At 37.2% G+C, this 12,452-nt stretch overlaps 1 protein-coding gene across 1 annotated transcript; it reads left to right on the top strand.

Moving 5' to 3' along the window:
* Positions 1 to 1,511: 1,511 nt before the first annotated feature.
* LOC137496637 (uncharacterized) lies at positions 1,512 to 11,017 on the top strand. Its single transcript, XM_073916352.1, has 8 exons — positions 1,512 to 1,914; positions 3,879 to 4,025; positions 4,994 to 6,610; positions 6,978 to 7,072; positions 7,202 to 7,252; positions 8,279 to 8,771; positions 9,657 to 9,765; positions 10,058 to 11,017. The coding sequence occupies exons 1-7, from the start codon at positions 1,695 to 1,697 to the stop codon at positions 9,761 to 9,763; spliced, it is 2,730 nt and encodes a 909-aa protein (XP_073772453.1). The 5' UTR covers positions 1,512 to 1,694; the 3' UTR covers positions 9,764 to 9,765; positions 10,058 to 11,017.
* The last annotated feature ends 1,435 nt before the right edge of the window (positions 11,018 to 12,452 follow it).

Here is a 12,452-nt window from a genome sequence, read left to right as displayed (position 1 = left end):
AAAGAAATGAAGAGTTCAGATGCCAAAACCTCTAAATGCCATGTAAAATGAGCATTTTTCTCAGCCTTGTATATTTATGTTCAATTTTTTTCACTTTAAAGGCAACGAAAAGAACGTACAGTAATTGTCACTATAAAAGGAAATTCACACACAGTCCACACACAGGAGTTGGAACAAAATACTAATTTTAGAAGAAAATATTAAATGGCATTCAGAGGTTTTTGCATCTAAACTCTTCAAATATGTAAACATACTTATTTTTAAAATACAATTTTTTTATCATAATCTTGTTTGGGAAATCTGTTAAAACTTGATTGAAATTAAAAACTGAAGCCTATAGGCAAATAACAAACTGGCCAGTGCATTCAACTTTCCTCTGTGAAAATTTGTCCATTTGAATAATAAGATAAATTCAAACATAATAACAATAATCCAACTTTTGGTCTTTCAAATCACCTGACCCCCCCTTGGCTACACGCATGACTATTAAATTTAACTTTATAAATTGTAAGAAGAGAAGATTACTTAATAATACATTTTAATAGCAGTTAAATAATAAATAGCAATATAATATAATATATATATATATATATATATATATATATATATATATATATATATATATATATATATATATATATATATATATATATATATATATATATATATATATAAACAATATTAATTCTTGGTGGGGGTGACTCGTCCCCAGTCCCCACCAAAGTGAAGCGCAAACCTACGCCCTTGGCTGGATATTATTAGAAGTGTGAAGGAAAGTTAGTGCTATTGTCTCTACCCAAAGATGAAACTCAAGAGTCAGTGGTTAAGGTTTATTTTTGCAAAAATACCTCAGCATTATAGCCCAGCCATGTGCTGTACGAGTGCTTCTGGAATACTCACGCTTACAACAGAGAATTCATCAGTTGTTTGGTAAAGGAAGGATCAGAAAAATGTTGACAAACATCAGTAAATGAACAGTTATGAAAAACAATCTGAGCTAGCAATTTACTCTACTGAGTGAAGCCTGCAGGCACTGCTCTTTTGAGTCACTTTTGAAAAATTGCTAAAAGTTGGAAAATTTCTGTTAAAAATTGCTCAATTTGTTGCTAGGTGCTGTTTGAAAATAAAGTTGCTAGAGTAGTATAAAAAGTTGCTAAATCTAGCAACAAAATTGCTAAGTTGGCAACACTGTGTTTCGGACGCAGCCTAAGTGTCGCTCATATTGTTTATTATTTATTTTTCATTTAATATTTGTAATGTGTTGTAAGAGCTAGCGTGTTTCTTTAACAAAAAGGTATTTTGACAGATGTTTCTGTCTGGCGCTCAAGGTTAACTTTAAATGAATGATTATTTTATTGAATGATTATGATTTATTTTGACATTGATGAGCTATCGCTGACTGTAGTGGTTATGTGGTTTAGTGACAACTTCAGATGTGAACAGTCCTAGTTGAGTAATATTTGAAAATCGCCTTTGTAGTTTTAAGCAAAAAAACTACAAACTCGTAAGCTGTTTGAAGCAAGCTGCAACTGTTCGAAGGATTCCAAAAATGACGTCATCGCTATTCGGTGCTGCCACACCCTTCATTTAATTGATATTCTGAATTGAGTGAAGACGCGTTTGCAGAAACCTCGCGCAAATCTTTGGATTTGCGAATATCTATTGACTAACTTATTTTCTGAGTAAACAGGATTATGAGTGAGAAAACTAATTTTATGTTTGTCCACGCGATGGCAGCAACAACGCCCGTGTGTGTCGAAGGAGAGACTGAAGGGACGAAAACATGGCTGGAGAACATTGGATTCTGCACCAACTTCTGTCCCTGGCTCGACGAGGAGGATTCGACAATGGCTTCAGATGCCGTCAAAGCATTTGATAAGCCTTTTACTGTCAGTGACAAGAAAAATACAACCGGTAAGACTGTCAGCAACCACACAAGCTTTCTAGGTTTTTAAAAAATGATAAAACTGGGCAAAGAGAAAGTATTAGGGGATGAAATTAATTTAATATATGACTTAAGAAACATAACATATAAAACAAAACATGAGAAGTTGTCAATAATGGGGTTTAGGATAAGAAAAGTGTGAGGTGAATTGCCCTGAATTGAGACTCTGGCCTCAGATATCCCTAACGTTAACCTTAAAGTTAGTTTGACGTTAGACATTCATTGACGTTAAACAATTGGTTTCAAACCAATTAAACTCTTTGCTCCTGCTATAGTTTGAGTCAAAAATATGTCAGATAGACATAAATATGTGCCCTTTATATTGCACAAAGATTAATTACTCGATTTAAAAAAACAAGTTTTGGTTCTGGTCTTATTGTATAAATTCATCTGGTTGAATTTTAATTTTTTTCGAGAAATAAGCTTTGTGCAGCATAAAGGGCTCAAACCATAGCAAAGAAAAAACCATAGCAAAGAGTTTAATCGGTTTGAAATCAAATGTTTAATTTGGCCACAATTTTCTGTTTCTGCATATTGAATGATTTTCAAATCTTATTTTAACACATATTTTGGGAAAATGCTTTAAATATTTTCTGACATACAACAATACTCTGGGAAAGAATTTTGTTACGTTCGTGGCTGATTTTGCCCCATTAATGATGTCAGTTTTTGATAGCAAAGACATGACACCATATAATAATGCAGTTTTGACTGTTGCTTGATTTTCTTGTTGGGAAAAGGTCAGAGTTTATTTTTTACTCATCAGTTGCAGTGCAAAAAAAAGGCTTAGTTTCTGCCTTCTGTTCAATTCAATGTTGTTTCTAAAGTGCTTTCACTATGTAGACCAGGGGTCACCAATCCTGGTCGTGGAGGGCCGGTGTCCCTGCAGGGTTTAGCTCCACCTTGCCTCAACACACCTGCCTGGATGTTTCAAGTATACCTAGTAAGACCTTGATTAGCTTTTTCAGGTGTGTTTGATTAGGGTTGGAGCTAAAATCTGCTGGACACCGGCCCTCCAGGAACAAGTTTGGTGACCACTGATGTAGACTGTGTCAAAGCAGCATAACACAGCTGAAGTTCTAGTAAACTAAAACTGCTTCAGTCCAGTTTGCAGAGTTTTCCCTCTATATGGAATATTGTGTGTGTGTGTGTGTGTGTGTGTGTGTGTGTGTGTGTGTGTGTGTGTGTGTGTGTGTGTGTGTGTGTGTGTGTGTGTGTGTGTGCGTGGGTGCGTGTGTAAGAGACATATGTCTGAAAAAATTAAAATAAGCAAGTTAGCTCTCAGAGGATAGTAAACATAGTGAGTGTATTTATGCACAAACACTATAATCTGCAGTTTTACTCCATAGAGCTCCATAAAAAAGCCAGAATCTTATTTGCACAGGGAAAATCTAAAGGGTTAATGCTGTCAACTGATGATGAACAGTAGAAATGACACATTTTATTTCTTCCCAACAAGGAAAAACCACCAACAATCAATCGAAAATGTTATATACTTTATTACTATAAATGTTAGCCTTTTTAAGTAAGATAATATTTTACTTGATAAGATTACAAGAATAATACAAAATCTGTTTTTTTTAAGTAGCAAAGAATTAATGATTGAGATATCACCTCTGCCTTATTTTATTAGCCAGGAAAGACCCTAATATACATCACACTAACTTAATGTATTTCTGTGCGTGTGTGTGTGTGTGTGTGTGTGTGTGTGTGTGTGTGTGTGTGTGTGTGTGTGTGTGTGTGTGTGTGTGTGTGTGTGTGTGTGTGTGTGTGGTAATCTTTAGGAATAGACTAAAATAAATAATTTTCCTTTTTATGTCAACGATCATCTGAAAATTAAGTAATGATCATGTTCCATGAAGACATTTTGTAATGAATAAATTACAGTTGTTGTTGTTGTTTTATGACTCTTATGGCTAATTTTGTTATTTAGGGTCACATATGGAGATCATCAGCTTTTGCAGTGATTTCTGTCTCTGGCTGGACGATGACTGGACTGTAGCTTCAGATGTCGGTACAGCACCAGATGAGATGCCCGATGACCCTTTTCCCGATAACACCATGGAGGAAAACACAACCGGTGAGATAATTAGCAACCTCTTCACTGTAAAATATGAACATTTTATTAATGGGAATTAGGATACTTAATCTCTTTAAGTAAAATAAAAAGGTAAAAACAGGGTAAAGACATAAGTATTAGGGAAATTAAATTAAATATATATATAAAAAGGAACATGACATATTAAACAAAAATGAGAAATGATTAATATTAACACAATGTTTACATGTTGTTCTATAAGGTAAATTGGCCTCAAGTGAGACTTTTTTAAAGGTGGCCTATCCAAAACAACAAATTCATATTCAAAATACTATTTCAAAATTCACAGGACATGTTATATTAACATTGAAAAAGAAAAGCTGCAAATAATACATTGAGTAAATTAAAGATTTTAATAATATATTTAATTGTGTTCTCAACTCACAAAATCACAGACTCTAAAAGTTATTTTTGTTAAAAGCAAATCTTCCTTGCTGTTCTGTGCTTGTAATAAATGGACAACAAATTACATTTATCCCTCTTTGACCTAAAAAATTGAGCCGATCGGTGACTAAAATAATGTTAACCAAACCATGAGATTTGTGATATGTTACACCATTAATTTCCTATAATAATATTTCTTTTGTGGAAGCCTTTTTTATTTTGTTTGGCTGGAATAAAAGTAGCTTTTTAACAGTTTAAGATCAATAATATTAGCCACTTTAAGAGAATATATATATATATATACAAAATGAAGCTTAAACACTTCATTTGATTTCCTTTTTATACCAAAATTCATCAGAAAATTAAGTACTTCAAAATTAAGTTTTTTAATGAATCTTATGTCTAATTTTGTTATTTAGGGTTATACAAACACTACAGCTTGTCCCCACTTTGGGAAAAGTCACCCTATATCTTGTTATTTTTTAATATGTTTTATTTATATATACTTAATAGCCTAAACAATAACAGATTGTCATGTTTTCTTTTTTGTCTTCTTTTCAATTTAGGAATTCAAATACAAGGCAGCAGCAGGTGGAGCAAAATCCGTGCTTTCTTCAAGAGAGTGTGGAAGGCCATAAAGAAACCTTTCCTCTGCTGCAGACAGATAAGCGTGGAACCACAAACACCACAGGAGAATCCACAAACGACTAATCCAGACCTAGAGACTGATTCAGATACAGAGAATGTAGCTGGACCTTCTTGGATCTGGAACTCTGTTGGTCCAGATTTAGAGCCTGTCCCTGGAGTATCTGGTCTCTGTAACTCTGTTGATCCAGATTCAGAGCCTGTCCCTGGAGTGTCTGGTCTCTGTAACTCTGTTGATCCAGATCTAGAGCCTGTCCCTGGAGTGTCTGGTCTCTGTAACTCTGTTGATCCAGATTCAGAGCCTGTCCCTGGAGTGTCTGGGCTCTGGAACACTGTTGATCCAGATCCAGAGCCTGTCCCTAGAGTGTCTGGTCTCTGTAACTCTGTTGATCCAGAGCCTGTCTCTAGAGTGTCTGTTCTCCGAAACACTGTTGATCCAGTGCCTGTCTTTGGGGTGGCTGATATACAGAACTCTGTTGATCCAGAGCCTGTCCCTAAAGTGCCTGGTCCTAGGGACACTGTTGATCCAGATCCAGAACCTGTTCCTGAAGTGCCTGGTCCTAGGAACACTGTTGATCCAGATCCAGAGCCTGTCCCTAGAGTGTCGGGTCTTCGAAACACTGTTGATCCAGTGCCTGTCCCTGGGGTGTCTGATTTACAGAACTCTTTTGATCCAGAGCCTGTTCCTAAAGTGCCTGGTCCTCGGAACACTGTTGATCTAGATCCAGAGCCTTTTCCTGAGGTGCCTGGTCCTCGGAACACTGTTGATCCAGATCCAGAGGCTGTTCCTGAAGTGCCTGGTCCTCGGAACACTGTTGATCTAGATCCAGAGCCTGTCCCTGAAGTGCCTGTTCCTTGGAACACTGTTGATCTAGATCCAGAGCCTGTCCCTGAAGTGCCTGGTCCTCGGAACACTGTTGATCTAGATCCAGAGCTTGTCTCTAAAGTGCCTGGTCCTCAGAACACTGTTGGTCCAGATTCAGAGCCTGTCTCTTGGCTATCTTGGCTTTGGAACAATGTGCGTCCAGTGACACCGTTTGTCCTTGGACTTTTCCGTCTCTGGTACACTTTAAATCCAGATCCAGAGCTGTTTTCTAGAGCACCTGGGGTCAGGAACACTGTTGATTTAGATCCAGAGCCTGCCCCTGGAGTGCATGGTCTCCGGAACTCTGTTGATCCAGATCCAGAAAATGTACCTGGAATGTCTAAGCCCTGGAGTACTGTTTATTCTGATCCAGTGCCTGTACCTGAAGTATCCAGGAACCGGATTACTGTTGATCTTGATCCAGATCAAGAGCCTGTACTTGGACTGTCTTGGCTTTGGTACACTTTTGTTCCTGAGCTAGAGTTTGCCCTTGGACGGAATCGTCTCAGAGCCTGTTTAAATCCAGATCCAGACCCCGTTGCTGGACCATCTGTAGTTCAGAACATGGTTGATCAGGAACCGGAGCCTGTGCCTGGACCATCTAGTCTCCAAGACACGTCCAATGCGAGGTCCTCATCTGCCTCAGGAGCCCCTAATTTTGAGCCAAATACTGGTGAGTGTGCTAACAGCACTCTGAAATCACATACAAAACATAAATGCAGAATCAAATTCATGAAATTTTGTTTATTTAATTTGATGGAAACAGTAATATTATAGATGCTACTGTAACATACTTGTTAATGTAAGGCAGTTGTTCTCAACTTCGGGCCTCTGGCCACCCTACACTGCACATTTTGTTAGTCTTTCTTACTTAACACACTTGATTCTGATCATCAGCTCATTAACTTATCCTTGTGTGTTAAATAACAAAGACATCCAAAATGTGTGTGTAGGGGTCCGGGGGTCAAAATTGAGAGCAACTGATGTAAGGTCAGTATGTCAGTATAAGAGAATAACCTCTTCTTTCTTCTTTTTTTCAGGATCTTTGACTGGTCTCTACGGCTTTGGAGAAATGATAGGATCTGGGAGCTTTGGCTCAACATACAAAGCAGTTCGTAAATCTGATGGCAAGCAGGTAAAAATCTCTCACTGTTCAATTGGCTTCTTATGTAACCTGTTCACTTGATCCAAACTTGTATATTTATTAAACAAATTACAGATTGAATAATGTGAAAAAAATAATTATTGTGTTTTCTTTTTTTAGGTTGCCATCAAGAAGATTCCGAAGAGAAAGAATCCAAGTTACATCTCTGTTGTAAGTTGGCAAAACTTCACTCATCATTTAATTCTTTAATGGTTTGGACACATTTACAGTAACATAGTTCAATTTCAAAAGTCAAAAAGCAGCCATATGAATCTGTATGAAAACTTCTCTCATGTTCAAACTGAAGAAAATTATTTTATGGTGACTTCAGGATGAGCTGTGCTTCATGCTGAAATTTGATTAATGTGAACATTTACTGTATTATGTAGCAGTACTGTAAGAGTAAAGAGCTGGAAAACCTTGTTGATCATATACAAAAGTACTAAAGCAGGGTAAAATACATGTAAAGGATAAGTTTGCCCAAGCATTAAATCATTGTTTACTCACCCTGTGATTCCAATCCTCTGAGACTTTTGTTCCTCATCAGAACACAAAAGATATTTCAGATTTAAGAGCTTTCTCTTTTGCTATAGACGGCAAGGGTCCTGAGAAGCTCAAATTCAGAAAAGAAGCCAAAACCATTGTCTGAACAGTTCATGTGACTTCCGTGGTTCCACTACAATCATACAAAGCTGCTGAAACACCTTTGTCTGCCAAAAAACTGTAAAAACAAATTAGTTTGCCAATGTTTTCTCTCCTGCATCAGGTCAGGGTACATGTTTTCTACAGGCAGTATGATGTTTTGTCAGTGTCATATTACCTAAGTAGTAAATGCACACCCCAGTCTGATGTAGAAGAATTGGGCAAAGTCAGTTGTTTTTACAGTTCTTATTTTAGTGTTCTTGGAGCATTGTATGATAACAGTTGAACCACTGAAGACACTCCTTGTCTCCTTTTCTGGACTTTGAGCACCTCAGGACCGTTCCTGTGTGTGGAGGATGAGGGAGCTCTCAGATTTAATTTAAAATGCCTTAATTTGTGTTCTGAAAGATGAATGAAGGTTTCAGGGGGTTGAAATGACATGAAGGAAAGTAAATAATAACAGTATTTTAATTTTCAGGTGAACTAATTATTTAAATAGCACCAATTTTTCCTCAGATGTACAACTACTAACCTTTTTTCTCTTTTTCTCTGCAGCCTGGTTGTTCCAGACCTGTGTGTAAAGAAGCAGCGTATATGCAAATGCTGAAACATCCTTCAGCAAGCAAGCATGTGATAGAAATGTATGAGTGGTTTGATCAACCTGGATTCATTTCACTCGTCATGGAGTACCCCCAACCTTGCGTATCTCTGCGGGACTATATAATCATGCATGACAAACTGTCAGAACGGGTTGCACGTTCCCTGCTGCACCAGTTAGTCCAGGCAATGCAGCACTGTAGTTACCGTGGTGTTTCCCACAACGACATGCATCCTGACAACATCCTAGTCAACACAACGAAGGTGGAGCTCAAGCTGATTGACTTCGGTTGTGCTACCAATATCAGAGCAGAAAATTGTCAAGCTGTCGTCTTGGCAAACATCCGGACCATAGGCAACATGCTGTATTTCATGGTGCATGGAAGATATCCAAAGTACAGCATGTCTGGAACGAAGCGCCACCTTTTGTTTGGTCCCAGTGTATCCAGTGGTAAGTGAAAAGACAAATGTACATGCCAAAACCTCAACCTGTTGTAGTCTCATGACAAGACAGGAAGAGCTTAGCATTGCTGATCCTAGGAAATGTTTGACTTTATTAAGGAATCTAACGACACCTTGTGTAATAGCTAATGAATGAGCAACTTCAGTCCTGGGGGGCCACTGCCCTACAGAGTTTGCCTTTAAATTGAATCCTCAAGTGATCTTGTCATTGACTGTATTCAGAATCACCCCCTATCTACCTTCCTGCAGATTTCAGTTGCAACCCATATCAAACACACCTGCCTGTAATTATCACACAGTGTTCAGGTCCTAATTAATTGGTTCAGGTGTGTTTGATATGAGTAGCAACTGATATCTGCAGGAAGATGGCTCTCCAGGAACAGCGCTGGCCACCCCTGCCCTATACCCTCATCTACTACTCCTTACGTTAGTCTAGTAAATTAGTGTATTTAAAGGAGTGAATGTAAACAAATAAGTCAATTGAAGCAGTTTTGTTTGTGCTTTTCTGGTTGATAAACCCCTCAGATGGATTGGATTCTGCTTGGTTAGACCCAAGTTATTTAACACAACAAGCTGTATGCTAGTAATGAAACTCTGTAGTTTTATTTGTCATGTATAGGAATGTTATTTTTACAATTAAATAAATGTATTCATTAATTCATTTAAGGGTACAGGGCTGCGATTTCAGATATAGCCATTGGTTAACTTGCTTCACAAGTGTTTGATTAGAGTTTAAGCAAAACTCTGCAGGACACAGACCCTCCAGGACTCTCCAGTAGCCTTTTTTAATAACAAATTTCAGAAGATATCTTTATAAATGTCAGCTTTAATGTCTTATACTGTCTTGATTAACTATCTCTTTCTCCTTGTACAGACTGCAGGGATCTGATAGAAAAGTGCATGGAGAGAAAATTGTCAACATTGGGGGACGTCTTACAGCACCAGTGGATGAAGAAGCAGGAGATGGAGGAGCAGGGATGAAGGTAAATACAACTGATCCAGTAGGAAACAACTTTTCTAATACTGGCACAAACAAAGCTGATGATGTCACGTTAGTTTTAGATTTTTTATTAATCATCTTCACTTTTGCTAATGTGTAACATATTTAAGTGCACTTAAAACTCAAGTATTAAACATGTTTAGCAATACCGTTAATTAAAAAAAACCCATATTAAAATATTCGAAGATGTTTAAAAAAACTGACAACGAAAACATTTAAAATGATTAATTTTCTAAAAAACTGAATTTTTTCTTCTTTTATTTTTCCTCATGTAGGAACTTCACACCGAAAGCAGCAAAATCTTCAACAAAAAACGTTCAAAAAATCATCAAAACTCATCTATAAAGAAGCTTTTCCCGATCCAGGACCACCGTCTGTGCTCATAAACACTACAGGATCAGCGTTTCCCCAGGAAACTGCCTCTTTTGAGCTACTCTCCATGGGATCGGCCTTCAGCAGAGACATTACACTGAACTGAATTTCAACAGAGACATTTGTTAAGCTGCTTTGACAACATTTGCATTGTATAAGTTTTGTAAATAAAGATGAATTGACATGTACATATCAGAAATAAGATTTATTTTTGCACTGTTTATGTATATATTAGAGTATATTATGTGTATGTTTATTTATTTAGGAATAAAGTTTTAACTTTTGCACTTTATGCTGTTTATGACACTACTGGTCAAAAGTTTGGCGGTGGGGGGTGTTAAAGAAAATGATTCTGTAAATATTGATTTATTACTTATTGTATGTAGTTGCAAATGAAATCATTGATCAGTCATTTTTGCTTTTATTACTGTTACCATTAATAGGATCAAGTGACTCTGAAGACTGGAGTAATGACGCTGAAAATTCATCTTTAAAATTACTGTAATAAATGATTAAATTAAATGATCAAATACATTTTAACAGTTATTTTATAGTGGAATAACATTTCACAATTTGTACTGCATTTTTGATGAAACACAGCCTTGGTGAGCAGGAAAAGCTTATTTTAAAACATTTAAACATTTTACTGACCCCAAACTTATGGCCGGTAGTGTATAGAGGTATTTATATGTATTTATTTTTCCATATATTTATGTATAACATTTTATTATTGAAAGCAAAGAACTTGATTGAACAGGGAATCTTGTTTTCTACTGTGCACATGACAACATAAAATGAAGCGAGATGATGTAAGTAAAAGTACATTTCTTAATAAAAATCTCTTCAATAAAATTACTTTTTGCAAGAAAGTTACTTTTTAGAATTAATTCATATTAACTTTAAAATGGATTTTTACTTTAAAGAGCCCCTATTATGGGTTTTTGTAAATGACCTTCCATGAAGTGTGTAACAGCTCTAAGTGAAGTGAAATATCCAGCTAAGGTTTAAATCTGAAAGTGCGCAGTGTTTAAAATTATTGATTAATTTATAAAAGAGTCGACTCCTAGTACTTTAAATGAATCACCTTGACAACGAGTGAGCTGTTTCTGCGTGACGTGGATACAAAACTTAAGCCCCGCCCAGCTGTTGCGCGCACAAACCCGGGAAAATTGAAACCTGCGGTCCCGTCCACTAGCACAGTAGCAAATAAACAGGCTCGACACACACTGTAGCAGACTGTTGTATGTCTCACGCTGTGCTCAGCTAGATACAGGGGCGTAGATTCCCGTGTCCCCACCAATATCCACAAACTACCGAAATGTCCCCACCAATAGTTTAATTCACTTAAAAACATTGCGCTGTCAGTATAAACCTAGACATGCCGAAAGGGTTAAATCACTGTCTCTCCTCGAGTCGCACCGCCCCCAAACACATATGAACATTGTGATTGGCTGTGCCTTTCCCTGCTGTCATGTGAGTGGCTGCTTTCAGATCATAGTTTCAGATACAAAACTTCTGCGCGGGGGGAATTTCCCGATGTGTGAGGTGTGTGACATGCACAAGTGAGGATGGAGGTTGCAAAAAAAGGTGGACATAAAGAGCTTTTTCCAACGAAAAGTGTGTCACATAAACTCAAGTTCGCTACTGAATGAGTCCATCATGATAATGCCGTTATGCTAGTGTTTTCACCGCTTTTACGGTCAGTCTAATGTTAAAGCAGACTGATATAGTCTGTAAACAATATTCCCTGAAAACTAACAGCAGAATAATTACCTACATGTAAACTTATATGACCCTGCCAGTTCTCCTAATCTCCTAGTCCACAGGTGTCAAACTCAGTTCCAAAAGGGCCGCAGCTCTGCACAGTTTAGTTCCAACCCTAATTAAACCACCTGATCCAACTAATTGAGTCCTTCAGGCTTGTTTGAAACCTACAGGTAAGTGTGTTGGAGCAGGGTTGGAACTAAACTGTGCTGGGCTTCGGCCCTCCAGGAATCGAGTTTGACACCCCTGTCTTAGAGTAACATCTCCAATTTTGGTTGAAACAATTTGTCAGAAAAACTACAGCTTGTGCTCCATCTTTTAATAATACTATGAGACATGTTTAATTTGTACGAAAAATGAATGAAAGTCTTTATTAAACTCTCTCTTTATCAGTAAATAAACATTATTTTAACATGACACTTTCAGGCCTGTAGCCAGCTTATTGAAAGGGGTTATTTGATTTCTGAAAACCTGAACCTTTTTGCAGCTATTCCCCTGATTTTCTGTTTAATTGAGGTATAAATAACACATTTT

Source organism: Danio rerio, chromosome 11, assembly GCF_049306965.1.
Source record: "Danio rerio strain Tuebingen ecotype United States chromosome 11, GRCz12tu, whole genome shotgun sequence".
Taxonomy (NCBI): domain Eukaryota; kingdom Metazoa; phylum Chordata; class Actinopteri; order Cypriniformes; family Danionidae; genus Danio; species Danio rerio.
Note: the sequence above shows the minus strand (reverse complement) of the source record. Positions and strands in the feature narration are given on the sequence as shown.